The following is a 17,841-nucleotide window of genomic DNA, read 5'->3' as shown; positions in this document are numbered from 1 at the left end:
ATTCTATGTCTGATTTTATCATAATGAATCAATGTACACCGGTGTGAAGGTTTACACCAACAGTGGTTTAGAAAGAAAAATAAATAAATAAATAAATAAATAAATAAAGGGCCTGTGCCCCTGGTTTGCACTTTCTGCTTTCAGCTTAGTCTGGGAGGCATCCTGAAGTGACTGCTCCAGGCTCCCTTGAACCTGCTCCTGCTTCACCCTCACCAATGACAGGAGGAGGAGGCAGAGGGAGGACTCTCACCCCACCCAAAGGCTTTGCAAGCCCAGCAATCTCATTCCTGCCTGGTGCTTCTCCCCCACAGGAAGTGGGAAGAAATTGTAATAAAGAATTTTGTTTTATGCAGTACATTTTCTTCTTACTTATTGACATTTGGCGCACACTGTGGCTTTTCCTAGGGGTAGTAGCATGAATTTAGCAAAAAAAAAATATATATATATATATTGACAGCAGAAAAAAAGATCAACTGACCCATCCAGTCTGTCCAGTTATTCCCATCCACGCTGCAAGGTCATATCCCAGCTACCAGCCACAGAGCACGACCTCTTGCAAGGTAACTCTCCTTACGCAGAGACAGGTTTTTGTCATCTTCCTCACCTGTACGTCACCAGGCAAATGAGCACATAAAATCCCCCCACTTAGTTCACACCCGGCAGCCCTCCCTTTCCATGTCTAACCATGAAGCGTTGCAATAAAATAAATAACTACCGATACCAGAGTGGCTGCTGCCTGAGCATTCGGCACCCTAGGTCTGCTGAAATGATGTGTGAACCATGCGTGGGACTGCATATGTACTGTGATTGCAAGGAATGAGATGTGAATGGGGGGGGGGGGGGGGGGGGATTGCGGGAGAACATACGTGGACAGTACGGTGAGAGGTAAGTAGGGACTGCCAACCTCACTATTCAGTGCACAAATCCTGGAAACAGAGAATCGGAAGGCAGGCAGGGACCATTAGGCCCATCCAGTCTGCCTAGTGTTATTCCTATTGCAATGCCATAAGCCCACTTAAATTTCTGACTTCCGCCTCACTTCTTTGCGACTAGGGATCTTCTTCTTGTGTGTGGTTAGAGATTTCTCATCAGCAGTCGGCTGTCGAATTTAGCAGATCTCAGCCAGTCCAGTGCATTAGTAGTGAGCTGCTTAAGCTTTAGGGATCCTCTGTGTTTATCATATGCGTCCATGAATTTCATTATCGTTTTTTTGTCTCCGCCACCTCTGCTGGGAGGCCGTTCCATCCATCCACCCACCCTCCACCCTTTCTATGAAGAAACATTTTCCGACGTTGCCCCTGAATCTACTGCCCTGGAACTTCATACTAGTGCACTTGTTAAGAACATAAGAACATGCCATGCTGGGTCAGACCAAGGGTCGGCTCGGCACGTGCAGGCTGCCGATTTTGGGCAGCCTTGCGCGCGCCAACCCCGGATTTTAATGGATACGCGCGGCTACGCGCGTATCTGTTTAAAATCCCGCGTACTCTTGTTTGCGTCTGGTGCGCAAACAAAAGTACGCGCGGGCGCAGATTTATAAAATCTACCCCAAACTGAATAGCAGTCGAGTATCCCCTTTTAAGATAGCAGATATTTGGGAAAGTAAGATATTTGGCTGCTCTTTGTCTCCTGAAGTCCAAAACAGCCAAGGGAGAATTGATGCAATGGCTGATATTTGGGGTAAGAAAAAATTGATGTTATTATTTAATACCCATGAAACAAACATAATAACCAAGTCTTGCTTGATTTTCTAAGGGAAAAGATGTGATTTCATTTGGCGGCCTACATATGAAAACATTTCTCTTTTATTAATAAAGAAGATTCACAAAAGAACGTCATGCTAGGCCAAAGACACCAGTGAAAACCTTGGGCTTCAAAAGAAACTGATCATTTTCTCCCTTTCGGCCAGAGGAGGATTATATATATACATATTTAATTAGCATTTTATTGAAACAAAATTCAAATACACAGCCAGAGGAGTTAATGCAATTGCTAAGGTGGTCTGGAAGAACAGGGGGTGAGAAAACCGCAGAGGTGGGAGGGTGTGAAGGGGTGGCCTGTGGTGGGAGACATCTTGCAGGTTGCGTGTTCAGCATTGTAATGTCCGGGCGCTGCAAGGGCTGTCGTGAGGAGAAGCGTTTTGCGCCCTAAAGGAGCGCGCTGCAGATTCCGAGCATGAAGACCAGATGGTAGAGAACATCTGGGAACCAAAACAGAAGGGGAGAGGGGAGTGAAATTCAAACAGCTTCAGCCTACTCCAGGGGTGAAGGCTCTTTTACCTTGGCTTGTTTGACTCTTACCTGAGCAGCTGTAGTGACCTGACAGACCTTTGCCTAATTAAAAAAAAAGGAACAACAAATGTTTGTAGTCCTAATCATATAGACATCTCGTGTTTCATGCTTTTCCTATAAAACAAAAAACAGGACTTTACGTTTTACTGAGAAAACCACCAGCTCCCCTAAATATATTTACCCTGTTCAGCAGCTGTAGGAGGAAAATGGCTGCGGATGAAAGAAAAGTGCATGTTTCCTACTCTCAGGAATCATCAGTCAGGGGGAGGGGGACGGGCTGGCACACAGATATAAAGCTTTCCACCTCAAGCAGGGTTGCCGACTGGCTCCATTCTTTCAGGAGTGGTTGGATCCTGTCTGGTTTATACCCCCTTGCTATTGATTGCTTATGAGTGTTTGCTATTTGATTGAAGTTTTCTGAGGAAATATGTTTTAACATTTTGGTAGGGAGAGTCTGGACTCACTATATCTATCTATATTTATTTTATAGCTTAGAGAGAATATATCATGTTGCCTCATGACCGGACAAACACAATAGTTTAGTTCCTAATATGATGTGGCACCACAGGGAAGGTGACGTAAAAAAAAATTATGAAGCATGGACTTTTTTTTCCATCTAGCGCAATAGCTTATGAGCATGACACAATTATACTGATGGCCAGCGAGACGCCTTGTGATGAAAGTAATGTCATCCCATATATGATTATGCCCTGTACCATTTTGTAAACGATTAATGGAATAAGCTTAATGATGGTGTGAGTTTGTTGCATTTGTTGTTCTATGATATTAGTAGATTTTTTATAATCCATCTTTCAGACTCTTCAGAACGGATTATGATCACCCTATTGGATGTAGGGAATGGTACAGTTGAGGAAGTCCTCAACTTAAGGCATTTCAAGTTACAACTCCACCTGTTATCCAACCTACAACACTTTTTTCAACTTTCAGAAGCCTGAATGCCTCCCAGCAGGCAAGCATTGCTGACCTGACGACCATGACGCAGGCAGGAAAGGTGCCGGGGACTTCCTCTCCTCAGAACAATATCAGTTCAGTGTCCTGTAGGCATGCTTTGATACTTTCATCTTCAGACAAAAATGTAATGCTTTAAAAGTGTCTCTGCTTTTTATATGACTACATATGACCACATACTGGGTTATTTTGGTGAAAATATGGTGTTGGACCCAGCTGCTAGAACCAATGCCCCATTTATAACATTGTTCTTATGGGATAATATATTTCAATTTACATTTTGACTTAAGACAGTTTTCAAGAACCAATTGTGTCTTAAATCTGAGGACTTCCTGTAAGTCTGATCTCCCTATTGCATTCCCTAAGAGAGGCAAGTCTATATAGCCCTGCATGCAATGCGGTAAACCCAGGACTAGATAAGCCTGTCCTGAAAATCTGAAGCCAGTTGGCAACCCTAACCTCAGGGTGACCAGTACAGATCCAGCTAGAACCAGTAATGACCATGGATCATTAAACATCTGAAATAATTTCTTTTTTAACTTTTGCGAAATGCATTGGTGGTCTAAACCTGTTAAACCAAAAGAGGGGAGAAGCCAAAACATGAAGAAAAACAATAAACTCTAGATAGACAAGGGGAGTGATAGTAAATAATCAGCTTGGGTGGATGATGAACCTTGGAGAACCACATCACGTTCTCTCCATACACTCTATCTTCCACTTGGATGGGATCTCAGTTGGGTTTATCATACTGCTATTCTCAGGCCCCGTTGCTGCTCATTTATTCTGTGGGAAATGCTAATGTTGGAATAAAGTAAGGTACATGGTCTTTAAAATGTTGTAATCCTCAAATGGTCCTAATATAAAATCTCTGATCGTCATGTAGGACTTTTGGTAAAACTAAAAACTACTATTATGGCTACCCTGTCAAGCTTAGAGTGATACACCTCAGGCATCAACATCACCTAAAGAAGGGTTGACCAATGTCAACCAGTTTGCTGTAGTAGATTTGGTAACTTTGATATATTATATTATTGTTAAATAGCACATGGCCTCTGCTTTATATGGACTATGTATTTAAAAACGGGTGTCTGCATAGAATATATTTATGCTATTAAACAATGTTTAGTTCAGTTATACAGATGTGTGAGTGAACTGATATCTAGGGAAAGGAAGGCAGGAAGGAGAGAAAGAACTGGGAGAGAGAACCAAGTAGGGAGACAGAATAAAGTAAGATGAGGAGATGGAGAAGCCAATAAGAAAAACAAAGGAAAAAAGTAGAAATCCAAAAACGGGAGAGGGCCTCAGACTACTCTGTGCGCCAGGGATTTGAGATATTTCATCTGCCATTTGTGATCTCCAGCTGTCAGAAAATTTAACTTATGCAGCCAGTTTATTACCCACTAAGTGCAGCTCTTAAGAGTACAAAGGTCCAGACATTAAAGAACTTCACCCATTTGGTAACTGTGAAAACCTTTAGCAGTTTATGTATAGACCATATTGATCCAATAAATAAGGTAAGCACTCAGTCATGCTCTACATCAAGGGCGCTCATTCCGATCCTCAGCCCCACCCACCCCCAGCCAGTTGGGTTTCAGGATATCCCTAGTGAATATTTGCATACGTAGGAGGAAGTGCATGCAAATACATCTCATGCATGTTCATTAGTGAGATCCTGAAAATCCAACCGGACCGGTTTGAGTCCCCCCTGGTCTCTATCAGCTGATGCTGCATGAAGTTGGTTGGTGATGAGACATTACAGTCTAACTGGATGACTATGAGAGATTTCTTTTTAATCTTTTAACCTAAACCTCTCTTCCAAATTCTTAATCACATAAGTGGTTAGAAAATTGAAAAGCAGTAACCCAAAATGCTATATTCACAGTAAACTACAATCCCATGTACTCATACATCCTAAAGATACAAATAGATTTTTCTTAGCTGCATTCACCCACAGACTGAACTGGATGGAAAATGAATTTTTTTTTTTCTTTTTTTTAATAGTTTTGTCTCATAACTACCAAGATCCAAGTCTGATCACATAAAGAACATACACTTGCTATGCAAGTCTATAAAAATAGTAAAGACATATGAATCAACATATCTAGCTACCGTATCTCTTTATTAAGACAGAGAAATTGGAAATTACCTGCCTACCTATAATCAACCCCTTTAAATATTTCTACAGTTACCTGGTTCAGCCCTGCAATGGCCTAATGACTTATAACAACCTAATTAGCTTCTGAGTCAAATATCACCAAATATATGGAAAAAAAGGGTTAAAAAATCTTCAGAGATTACCGTGAAGTGAAATTTCTGCTACTAGAATGCCTCCCGTTTGCTCCGTGTGCTGTTTGCGTCTTCCACATGTCTGAGAAGAATTAAAAACTGATCATTGCAAACAACCAAAAACGGCACAGAATAAAGGCTGCGAGACGCCCCCATTGAAGAAGCTTCTGCCTCTTGTAGCCCCGGGAGCGATGCAAGGCAGCTGCAACACGTTACAACATTTTTTAAAAAATTCACCTTAGGTTTGATTAGCTGACCTGAAAACCCCGCAGGCTGGGCGACTTTTCCCATGATATGCATCAAAGTATTCTTCGCTTCACTTCAAGCCTTTTTAAATGTAAGCATTCCGCTTTGATTTGAGGGCACACTGGGCAGAGCAGACTGGTAGCCAGCTCGCGGTAGCGCTGTGCCAGGGTAAAACTTCACTTTCATTTTGGTTTTTGTTTCATGTATTGGTGTTTTTTCATTTTTGTTTCGAAACAATATTTTGTTGTTGGGTTGTGTGTGAGTGTGTGTGTGTGTGTGTGGTGTTTCGGATGGGATTTGACACAAAACGAAATGACAAATCTTGTTGTCATTTCCCTGCCGTTGAAAAATGACAGCACATCCCTAGAAGCGCGGTGCTGTAAATCCGGTGCCCCCCGGTTCAGTTCCTGTCTTTTAAGGTCATCCAATGGCCCCAGGTCGTCAGGAGAGGCTGAGCCGTGCCTATGGACTTGAAATCCTGCTTTAAAACCTAGAGAAATTAGAACCGCTTCAGCCTCTCCAGGGTGCGCTGGGCCCCTCTGGTAAGCCACTCGCTGTGGGCCTGATTTTCAAAAGTATTTACAGCTTACAACTGGGTTTTACACGTATCAATGCACTTTACTCGTGGAAGTGAGCTTTTGAAAATTGCTACAATAGTATATTACATTTACATGCCTAACTCCTTTGAAAATTCACCCGTGCACGTCAGTGCGGAAGTCACATAACCTCCCTGTGCTCAGTTTGAAAAGATAAACACTTCATGGCAGGGGCGTTGTAACCATGTGAACTAACTTAAACAGCACTATATCTACGCTGATGCTTCTATTTATGCATTAGACACCATGGGCCAGATTTTAGTACCTATGCGCGGGCGTAGATTTGTGCGCGCAACCCGGCGCACGCAAATCTACACCCGATTTTATAACATGCGCGCGCAGCCGCACGCATGTTATAAAATCCAAGGTCGGCGCGTGCAAGGGGGTGCACACTTGTGCGTTTTGCGCGCGCCGAGCCCTAGGGGAGCCCCGAAGGCTTTCCCCGTTCCCTCCGAGGCTGCTCCGAAATCAGAGCGGCCTCGGAGGGAACTTTCCTTCCACCCCCCCCCCACCTTCCCTTCCCCTATCTAACCCGCCCCCCAGCCCTCCCTAAACCCCTCCCCAATCTTTATTTTAGAAGTTGCGTCTGCCTCTGGGCAGGTGTAGGTTGCGAGCACTGGCCAAGTGCCTGCGCGCGATCCCCTGGCCTAGCAGCCCTACGAAGGCCTCTGGCCCCGCCCACACCCTGCCCCGGACCGCCCTCACCCCGCCCTTTTTTCAAGCCCCGGGACATACGCGCGTCCCGGGGCTTGCGCGCGTCACTGGGCCTATGCAAAATAGGCTCGGCACGCGTAACCCCCCTGCGAGCGTAAACCCAGCTGGATTTACGTGCGCAGGGCTTTTAAAATCTGCCCCTAATATTTCGATTTTTTATTGCTTTGCTTTGTGCAGTTATGCTGCAGACTTGAAGCATGACCAAGAAGCAAACAGGAAACAATGCTGCTATTTAATTGGCTTACATTAAAATTACTTGTACTGAGGTATTGGGGTAAATAGGTGTTTACCCAGGCAGAAGTACCCTGGGTGAAGCAAAAAAATACACGCGGGCTTTCACAATGTGCATACTTTTAGTCACAGTAAAACAACGTTTTCCTGGGGGGGGGAGTGTGTTTAGATTGAGGGGAGAAAAACAGTATGCGTATGTTTTGATACAATTTTTTTTTTTTTTTTTGCTCTTGACCTGCTGCCGGTTTGCCCCCAATTTGCTGCCCACAGAAATAATGATTTGCACCCACAAAGGAAAAGACCTGACTAATTTCCCTTTCCAAATTAGTGTGGACCTGGCGGCTCCATGGGCTGTTCATGACATCACTGATGACATCACAAATGGCTCTCTGCTCTCCTTGAAATCTCCGGGGCTGCAGGCACTGCTGCTGTGGCAACCAGCTAAGTAAGCTCCAGGGCTCGCAATCGTTTTAAGAAGAAAGTGGCCAGTTGTGTGGAATTACTGAAACCCCCCCACCCGCTGCCGGACCCCGGACATGCACTCACACACGCTTTACGCCACTTACCACGGGACAGGCAAATTTTTCACTGTCGCAGACGTACGTTTCACAGTGCAGCCAGACCTTGGATAATTTAGGGACGTTGTGGAAGCGGAAGGCATTGAACTGAAACGTTGCTTTGTTATTTTTCCCATTTTCGTGCACCAGGATGGAGTCGTCTGTCGGGCACCTGCAACGTGCAGTCCACGTTAGCAGTATACAAGCAGAAGTATTACATCATCATTTCTCTTATTAGATGCCATCACTTCCTGCCACCTGATCCAGGAGCATTTAATGTTGTCAGCTGACTCCATATTTTCCCAACAGGCTGATGCAGTCTTCGTTTTACCCTAACTGATTACAGGGAGATTACAATCTTGCTTTTCATTAAGAGAATCCAAAACTCCCATCTCCATGCATGCAATGGGACTTAGCATGTCATTCCCAACTCTCTATATCCAAACCAATCCATCAGCCAGTACAAAGGCTTCTCCACTTTCATCTGTTTATTCACTTTTCTCCCTGCGTTACTGGGATCCTTCATTTTCATTTTAAACACTGTATGTGGAGGGTAAATCGATTCCGCCCATGTCATGAGTGGACCGTTTAGGTTCAAATTTCATGTGAAGGTCAACCATAGTCCTGCAATTTACTGAAGTTCCCTTTAAGGTGCTCGGTGGCAGCTGCAAAATATACAAAGCTTTGCCTGAAACATGCTCTTGATGTCTTTCTTTCCCGCTGTTTTGCTAAAGACAAAAATTATAAAAATGCTACAGAATCCATGTGGGTGCATTGTTTTGACCATCCATCTTGTTTAGATTATGATAATTGTTCCCAGGAATCTTTCAGTATGTATTAAAAAAAAAATAAAACCCAAAACAAAATAGCCTTCTTAAATGTCTTTTCTGGAGAAAAATCAAGATCCAAGATAAATATTGAGAATAAGTGCAAAGAGGAAATTTGATAGCCTCAGGATCAGGATGACATTCACTTGTCCTTGGGATTCTCAAAATCGTGGCAGAAATCAGTAAACAATATTGATTGTGGAAATTTCTAGATGGGATTGGTGGGACTGCATTAGCAATCTAGTAAACTTCAAATTCATTTTATAAAATCTATTAAATTACTGTTCAAAAAACAACAAAAAGAAGTACCTTTCACAGCACTGTACTCTTTGGGGCAGATTTTTAATTTTACACGCGCAGGGTACATTTGTGCGCGCTACCCAGCACGCACAAATGTACACCTGATAGCGCACACATGTTATAAAATCCGGGGTCAGCGTGCGCAAGGGGGTGCACACTTATGCACCTTGCGCGCGCGCCGAGCCCTAGGGGAGGCCCAATGCTTTCCCTGTTCCCTCCAAGGGAACTTTCCTTTCGATCTCTTCCTTCCTCTCCCTTCCTTTATCTAACCCACCCCCCAGCCCTACCTAAATCCCCCTACCTTTGTTGTCAAAGTTACGCCTGCCCAAGACAGGGCCTGCCACCAAAAGCTATTATGAGATGAGACTGAAGGATCTAAATATGTACACCCTAGAGGAGAGGAGAGACAAGAGGGAAATAGTACGGACGTTCAAAAACCTGAAAGGTACCAACAGTGCACAAGACTCAAACCTTTTCCAGTGGAGAGGGTATGGAGCTCCAAGGGGATAGACTCAGAAGCAACATCAGGAAATACATTTACACAGAAAGGATGATGGATGCCTAGAATACCCTACCAGAGGAGAAGGCAGTGGGATAAATACAGAGGCACCCTGGTGACTGTAGAATGGAAGTGAAGAACCAGGGAAACCTATGGTAACTTCTGGTGAAACATTTCTGCATGATGGTAACGGGCAAGGAGCAGCCCATAGTGCATGCATATCTTCATGTATGGTTTAGCTATTTGGCTGTTTACATTACTTCAATGAAGTCTGAACAAGTTCATTCATGATGGCGGTCGGGCAGGGGCAATCCGCTCTTGTGCTTCTCTGACTGTGCCCTGCAAGAGGGAATCAATAAATAAAGTTGGGAGAGCAAGGTCTGGTCTTCACCTGCTTTTATGGCTTGGATGGAGCCTCCTTTGCCTTATGGTAATCTGCCTGGAGCAGCAGTTACAACCCTAAATCCCTTCCTGGATAGACTGGGCAGACCTTTTTGATCTTTATGTTACAGTTTTATGTGTGGACTAGTTATTTTCGAGTGTGATCTTCTTTAGGGTCCTACAGGTTAAGCCTGTCTCCATCACAGAATCCATCTTCCCAACCCTGCAAGGAATGGAGCAGTTCTCAGCAGGACTTGGAAGTGTGATCCCTCTGGGAAAAGGGGGCTACAGAGGTGAGTCTGGAGGGAGATGGAGAATGACTAGACACACAAAACAATTCCTCTAAAAAGGGGGGCTACAGCAGGTTACCTGCAAACTTGGGAAATCTCAACTGAACCCCAGCTGTGACATTTGTTAGCTACTCTACAGATGTGCAAGGACCAAGGCAATCTTTATTTCAGCTGTGGCACCTGCTGTTCAACCATCAAAGTTAAAGACCAACCCCAAAAAGCCATTGAACCAAGAAGACATTATGGTGACTGATGTATTTTAGACCATGGCTTCCCCAACCTGCCTTAAGGACCTCACAGCTCTTCGGGTTTTCCGGATATCCACCATAAATATGCATGAGATAGATTTGCCTATCCTGAGGTTCCAATGCATACATATTTACCTCATGCATATTCATTGTGTATACGCCAATAGGTTTGGGAAGCCCTGCTGTACATATTTGGGAAGAGGAGGGGCGGTGTATAGTTGTAGTATCAATGGCTACACTCTATTTGTCATTCCAAAATGGTTTCAGTTATAGCTTTTCTTATTTTTAATACTACCTACAGTACCTCAATGTAATTCGCTTTGAAGTGGCTGAAAAGCAAAATATAAAATCAAGTAAATAAAAAACAAAACAAAAAAAAGGTTGCCACATGGCCACGTGATCATCAGTCCACAAGCAAGCACCACTGTGGCTCAGATGCTTGGATCTGTGGTTTCATTGAAGATATACAAAAATCATTTTTGAGCTGCTCTAAGTAATCTGTGCTTTAGCGTAGCAGAGACTGCCCAGCAGTGCGTTAGCAGCGGTCCACTGCACTTACAGTTTTACAGTGCATCTCTGGTGCAAAGGTTACAGCGAAATAATGAAACCTTCTCCTCATCTGTGTGCGAACTGCAAACTCCAGTTTCCAGTTCCTATCCCGTGCTGACACGGAAAATGACGGCAGATGAGGACCGGAAGGCCCGTCCTGTCAACCCGGTGTCCTTCCTGGTGCAGTTCCCTAGGTCCCAGCTGATTTCCATCTTTCCCTTCGCATCCTATTACTGTTCTGGTCTCCACTCCTTCCACACACGGTTTAGGAATTAAAATCGCTTTCTCCCACGTCGGGGGATGATTCTTCCTGAACTGACATCGTTGGAAAATGACGGTCCTGTGAGGCAATTGGTGCCGATGAAAGACGCGCAAACGTCTTTAAAACGAGTTGGTCAGAGAAGTCGCTGAACCTGAAAGAATGTAATTGGCTGGCTGCATTGTTCAATTACATCTTCCGGAGCAAAAATTTCAAAACTGGTTTGGAATTTACAAAAAAAAAAAAAGAAATTTGAAGCAAACTGCATAGAACTGATGGCTCCACTGTGAAATGCTTTGAAAAGTCTTTCTCCGAATCGGCTGCTAAAAATCCAATGCAGTTCCCCAAGCAGATGGGAGGAACATCTCCAAAATCCGTCAGACTCGAACAAGCTTGATATTCTTGCGGTTTGTGATGGTTTAGTTGTTTGCATCTCTTTTCCTGCCAAGTATTGAGCAAAGGATCAGGAGGTCGATATCCCACCACAATTACTTTTGTCAGTGGAAGGTCATTTCAAGTGAGCAAAATTGCTTGACCTTGCTGCTTGCACATCTGATTTGAATATGCTGATACACAATATCACTGATTTACATACATGATACACACCCTTTATTGATCAGGTGCCACTGGATCTGGTATGAATACTCAGAGGAAGGAGTCGCCCAGCAGTAGCTTAAAACCACCTTAAACCTGCAATACATTAAGAAATGCATTATTTGTATTTTTCAGGGAAAAGGATAGTACCACCATGTGGGCTTCCAACCCAAAGGAGTACAGTAAGCAAACTTGCATATCTCAGGGAGCCTTTATAGCTTCCTGTTCATTCTTGCTCTTAGCGATGCACAAGGAAAACGTTTCTGGATTTCCTGAAAGCCCCATCTTACACTGTTATTGCCACCGCCTGTAGTAAAAGCCCAGCAACGGTCATGTTATCATCGTTAAGGTACGGGCTGAAGCACGGGCTCTTCTCCATCATCTGAGTGGGCAGCACAGCCCACCTGTAGCCCTACTGGTCCACCCCGCTAGAGCTGATGCCTCCCCCTTTCTCATCTGACCAGCACCAGAAGGCCGTCGGGGTGAAATGGATGCTGGTGCTACTCCCCCACCACTCTGGCCAGCTACGCCTGCATCTGAGTTACAGCACTGAGTGTGCAGGGTTAGGGGACAGCTGCCTCCTGAATGTTATCCTGGGGAACATTTTGTAATCGGGGGGGTCTAAGAGATGCGGAAGCCCCTTAAATCCCCACATTCTCCACCACCCGCAGAGGTTGGCCATCGGGGGGGCAATCATTTCCCCGGTGCACCGTGACACCACCTTCGACGCTTCCTGCCTCTTACCCCAAGACACTGATGTGGGATACCACCCCCATCTGCCCCAAGGTGGCTTTGCCGCTGACCTGGGAGTGGAGGCTGCTTGCCCGCCAGCTCACTAAGGGAAGGGGCCGGGGGGGGGGGGGAGTCAGCTTCAGAGATGGACTTCCTCTTTCTCCCAGGCTTTTCTGCTGCTGATCTGGGAGATACAGAGGACTCCCAGACTGGTGCTGGCAGCTTCCCCTGAAACCAATGCTAATGAGCGCTGCTTTTGGAAACGATGCTGCATATGGCCCTACAGCGTCTTCCCTGACCCTCACTCTCTTTATCTTAAGTGGGAGACTCCTGGTCTCATCGCTGCTGTCTTCATCAGTGCAGCTCGGGCTGGACCCGGGACCTCCCCTCTTCCTCTGCCATTGTTGCTAGCGGTGCCACTTCTGCCCTTTCCACCCCCCTGGCGTGTCGTACCCTGAAACACTCAGGCCCCGGTAGTGGCGAGTAGGGATCGGTTTTCTTTCTTGTTCTCAAAATGAAATGAAAGAGAGACAAATAGCATTTTGTTCGTTTTTCATTCTGTTTTGAAACCACGCTCACTTTTTAAACACAAAAAAAAAAAAAGCCACCTGATTTGGGTCCCTCCGCTCACCAAACCTCAAAAAATAAAAAGCATTCTCCTGTCCCCTCCCCCGGACCTCTCCAAACATCCCCCATCCCCCCCCCCCCCCCAATCCATGGGTTCTTCAAGGGCAAGAGCGATCCCCAGTCCCTCCTGCCCCACAGTGCTGGGTTTTCCAACCCGAGGCCACTGGCCACTTTGAAATCCCATGGCTATTATATGAGGCAGGAGGGACTGGGGATCGCCCCTGCCTGTGGAAGACCATGGGATGGGCTCAGACGGGATGGGAGGGGTGGGAGGAGGTCAGAGTGCTCCGGAGAGATAGAGGGAACCTTTCAGTTTGGTGGGGATAATTTATTTTTTTCCTTTTTGTTTTTCTTTTTGCATTTTGTTTGTTTATTTCGCTTTGGATAAACGAAATGAAACAAACAAATGAAACGAACTAAAAAGGAAAACAAAAGGAAACAAATATTGTTTCCAGTGCATGCCCCTAGTGGCTGGGGTTTTTTTTTAGTGTTGCAATGCAGAATACTGTACCCCCAGTACTGCAATATGAAGAGCAGAATAGACAAGTCATTTTCAAAACTTGCCACACACCAGCTGTTTGACTATGTAAACCTATACTAGTAAGCTACTAAGTGCATGGTTTTTGGAAGAGTCTGTCTCTCTCACACAAACACACACTCCCTCACTCTCAACCCAACGCTGACAAACCCGGCAAACAATAAAAGACCTGCACATCTCCCACCCCTCCACTACCCTTGTCTCACCCTTCCACGGTATTTCCCACCCCTCTCTTCCTTTCTGCCTCATTTCCTAGGTTTCCGTCGTCCCCCCTCGTCCTCTTGCTGCTGCTGCTCTGCCCCTTCCCACCCCCTCTGCGGATGATACCAAGTTGATCATACGGAATCGGTGGAAGGCAGCTGACGGATGGTTGTGGCAAGCAAGGAGCTTAAATCAGAAGCAGAGAAACCAGCGGCAACTTGGTCCAAAGCAGTCAGAGCCCCAGTGGTCACGGAATCCCTCGCCCCTTGTTCACGCGATACCTGCTGCTTAATCCTTTCGCTTCGACTCCGGCGAACACGTCCGAACCAATGTCTGATGTTTCCACTATGAACGGAGCTTCTTTCTTGTTGGAAAACTTGCCGTTCTTTTAGAGGAAAGATGAGAGGATTATTTTGCTAAGACTTTATACGATGCACCAGCACACTCTTTCCAACTGGGTCTTATGAATGCCAAACTGAAAAGCATCAATATTTACGTAATCGTCAAAACTTAAATAAGGACGGCCTCGGTACATTAGTCTAAACGGCCTTATGCAACTGGTAGGAAAGGGTATAGGCAAGAAATGGCATGGGGATCGTAGCAAAGTACACAATTTGTCTAAAGCTAGTGAAGCGCGTGCTCTGAATACACCGGCAGTAAATCATGCAATATATATACATAGCAGTAAAGGGTTTTGTACACATAGGCATTCAGTTCTGCAGTTTGTCTGTGAAGAGCGCGCCAAAGAAGCCCTCAGAACACCTTAAAGGACAGGTCCCAGAGGTCTGGTCCTGGTCCACCTTAAAGCAAAGCATTCTGGGAACACGACAGCTCCTCTGAGCTCTCAGAGGAGAGCAAGGAAGGCCCTGGGAACACGAGGAGAAGGCAGCTCCAGATAAATACTGCCCTGTTTATGCTGTTTTGTGAAGTACTGCAAGGTCAGCATTGTGTTAAATGCTGTGAAGAATAAAGATTTGTGTAAAGAAGAGCCAGAGTCCTGCATGTGCTATTCCTGCTCACTCGGTACCACATTGTCTAAATACAGTAAATAGTAAAGTGCACATTTGTGGCATGTAGATAGCAAACTGCACACACCATATACAAGTAGTGTTGTGTATACTTTGCATGCATTGATAGCAAACTGCAATTTGTATTTATGAGTAGAAAGATAAACAATCTATATATATATATCAGTACCAAAGTATACAGTAAACTGTTCACACTGTATATACAGTACTACAAGTAGTTATGTGTGCCGGCAGTAAAGCCTATAGTTTTATATGTGCATGTAGTAAAATCAGAGCCATCTTTTGGTGTCCTAGTCCAGAAGGAAGACCACAAGGAATCCAGAATTTCCCCAGGACCACTTGAATTTTGCAGCCAGATTGCTCAAGATAAATCCACTTCCATGCTAATCTCAGTCACTCCAAGCTTCACCACAGCTCAGTGCAAGTTCCTTCCTGTTTCTAGATTTCACATTTATTTATTTATTTATTTATTTTACTATTTTCTATACCGGCTTTCACGACCAAGGGTCACATCAAACCGGTTAACATTTAACAGGGCGTGCATTGTACAGAGAACTCGAGCAACTATAACTGGTGCAGGAATTGCAGTTACAATAAACAGGGAAGTCACAATGCTCATTCAAAATGCATTGAACTCTTCTGAGCATATATAAACTTTGTGTCTTTCCACTGATTTCCTACTAATCGGTTCATCGCTAATTTGCATTTTGGAGCCCTGGGTCCCCATCCCCTCCTTTCACAGACCCCCCTGTACCACCCCATGCCGGCAGCCTCTACAGCCCGGTTACCAGGATGGAGCCTCGCACTTGGCCACATGTCTGGGTCTCTTATTGCTGGAGGGCGGGTTTACTTGCTTGACCATGTTCAGGTGCTCACGGGTCTCCAGATGCCTCTGCGCCATCACTCCCCAGTTGGTGAGAAGCAGATTTCTCTCTGCTCCATCTGCACGCACAGCTGCTTCGGTGCTACAAAGCCAACTTCAAGCCTTGAGCACCTTGCCACAGGCTGACTGGTTGAGCTTGGCTATGCACTCGCACCGCTGGTTGGCCGGGCCGTCCTCCTCCATGGCCTTTTGCCTTTAAGACAGCCCGTAGTAAAATGCAATTTCTGCACTAGAAATAGGCAAGTTATCATGACCTTGGTTCTTTCATGAAACAGAGCCCTGCTGAGCTGATGCATTGTGCCTTTATCCCTTAAACTAATATGTCTAACTGAGAAACATGTCTGCTCTTAAATAAGCAGCTCTAAGAGAACAAGCACATAACACTACAAACCAGAAACTGAGCAACATTTTGGGACCCAGAGCCAGGATGCTGGGCTTGTCAGACCTTGGTCTGGCGCCGCCCGGCATCTCTTAGGATCTTGGGGTTCCACACAGAAGTAATGGCGCCTACTTTCCGAGATGCTGCAGTACCCCCTAAATCCAAGCCCTCGGATCTTTTCCGGCTGCCATCTCACCCAGTGGGCAGTTGTCCAGTCCTCCTGTGAGTGGAGTCTCTCTTACGGAGCAAACCTGTGATCACTTCTGAGGGACCAACGTCTGCAGAAACTTGGATAACGCTACCCTTCCTGGGAGTTTTCTGTTCCTGATTTTACCCTTTTCCGTTGTTTATCTAGCGGTGGCACTGGAGGACTCTATCTGAAATCCAGTTTCTTGGTGGGAAGTTCTAGCTATGCTTCTATCCGTACATTGCGCATCGACGGAGCTATGATTTTGTAACTTGCTGTGCGCTGTTAGGTTAGGGCGAGAAATCAAATTTAACCAATTAAATAAACATTTAAGCTTACGTGGCACAAACTACAGTCCCACGGGGCTCCTTCCCCTTGAGTACTGAGAAGATTTCTGTCGCAGCGCTGCAAACTGGGGCAGTGATTGTGGACCCGGTCCTCGTTTGGTTTTCGGGGGCATCCACAATGGGATAGGCTGTGAGACAGACCTGCAAACCCATGGAAGCAGTGCATGCAAGTATATCTTGCGCACATTCATGGTGAGAGCCCTCAAAAACCAGATGGGCCTCACTGAGGACGAGGTTGAGAGAACCACTGAGCCAGGGTTACCGCTGACCGTACAACTCCATGTCCAAAGGGACAGGCTGAGTCAGTCCTGCTCTCGTCCCCTCGCCCGCACAGACTTGTAGCTCCGTTCTCCCTAAGAAAAGCGAGGCGGCGTCTCAGTGCGTGCGGCGAGAGCTGGCTTGGCCTGTTCCGTCTGGGATCAAGCGTAATGTCTCATGTTATATCCGAGCCTTCGGTTTCCTGGCTGCTACTGTGTTATGGGAATGGCTCTCAAAAAGTCATTATTTGAAAAATACTTTTCTCTCTTCCTCGATATCTTCTTCTTCTCTTCCCCCCTGCCCCCTTATTTTTGGTATAATTACCCTCCAGTACCTGCTCAGCATCCTGGCCATCAGTAAAGGACGTGCAGAAATGTGCAGAGATCCATAGAGAAGTGAACAGAAGCCCTCAGTCCTTCCAGAGCCCAGGAATCAGGTAAGATGCTATTTTTTTTTTTTTCCTTGCTCGGTTTCAAATCTAGGACATGTTGCCTCTCCCATGGTAATCTGATCTAGGCATATTCAGAGATGAGCTGCTGCTGTCCCTGCAGACAAAATGCTCTGAAAGGACAGTAGATCTTTGGGTCAACCTAAGGAAATGAAACTCGGCCATGAAAGATAAGGACAGAAGGGAGAACTCAGTGAGCCCTGTGAACACAGCAGCTGCAGTGAAAGGGCCTCTATTTCAAGCCAAGCTGGAGCAACAAAAGAGACCCACACTGGACTCCTTTGGAGCCCCACGGTGCGCTTGCATCTTCCGGCTGATAATCTCGGCAAGCGAATACAAAAGCAAGCTAAACATGCAACTATTAGGTAACGATACC

At 45.5% G+C, this 17,841-nt stretch overlaps 1 protein-coding gene across 2 annotated transcripts in view; it reads right to left on the bottom strand.

Annotated features, from left to right (window-relative positions):
• Positions 1-1,717: 1,717 nt before the first annotated feature.
• TECTB (tectorin beta) overlaps positions 1,718-17,841 on the bottom strand; it is a 94,168-nt gene continuing 78,044 nt past the window's right edge. For both annotated transcript variants that reach the window (XM_029610378.1, XM_029610379.1), the window contains 6 exons: positions 14,217-14,320; positions 11,850-11,933; positions 7,900-8,062; positions 5,559-5,628; positions 2,301-2,333; positions 1,718-2,200 (listed from right to left, as the gene is read on the bottom strand). In XM_029610378.1, coding sequence (XP_029466238.1) covers positions 2,148-2,200; positions 2,301-2,333; positions 5,559-5,628; positions 7,900-8,062; positions 11,850-11,933; positions 14,217-14,320 — 507 coding nt within the window. In that variant the 3' untranslated portion in view covers positions 1,718-2,147. The remainder of the gene's footprint in view (positions 2,201-2,300; positions 2,334-5,558; positions 5,629-7,899; positions 8,063-11,849; positions 11,934-14,216; positions 14,321-17,841) is intronic.

This window comes from Rhinatrema bivittatum, chromosome 7 (assembly GCF_901001135.1).
Source record: "Rhinatrema bivittatum chromosome 7, aRhiBiv1.1, whole genome shotgun sequence".
NCBI lineage: Eukaryota > Metazoa > Chordata > Amphibia > Gymnophiona > Rhinatrematidae > Rhinatrema > Rhinatrema bivittatum.
This window is presented reverse-complemented; position numbering and strand designations above follow the sequence as displayed.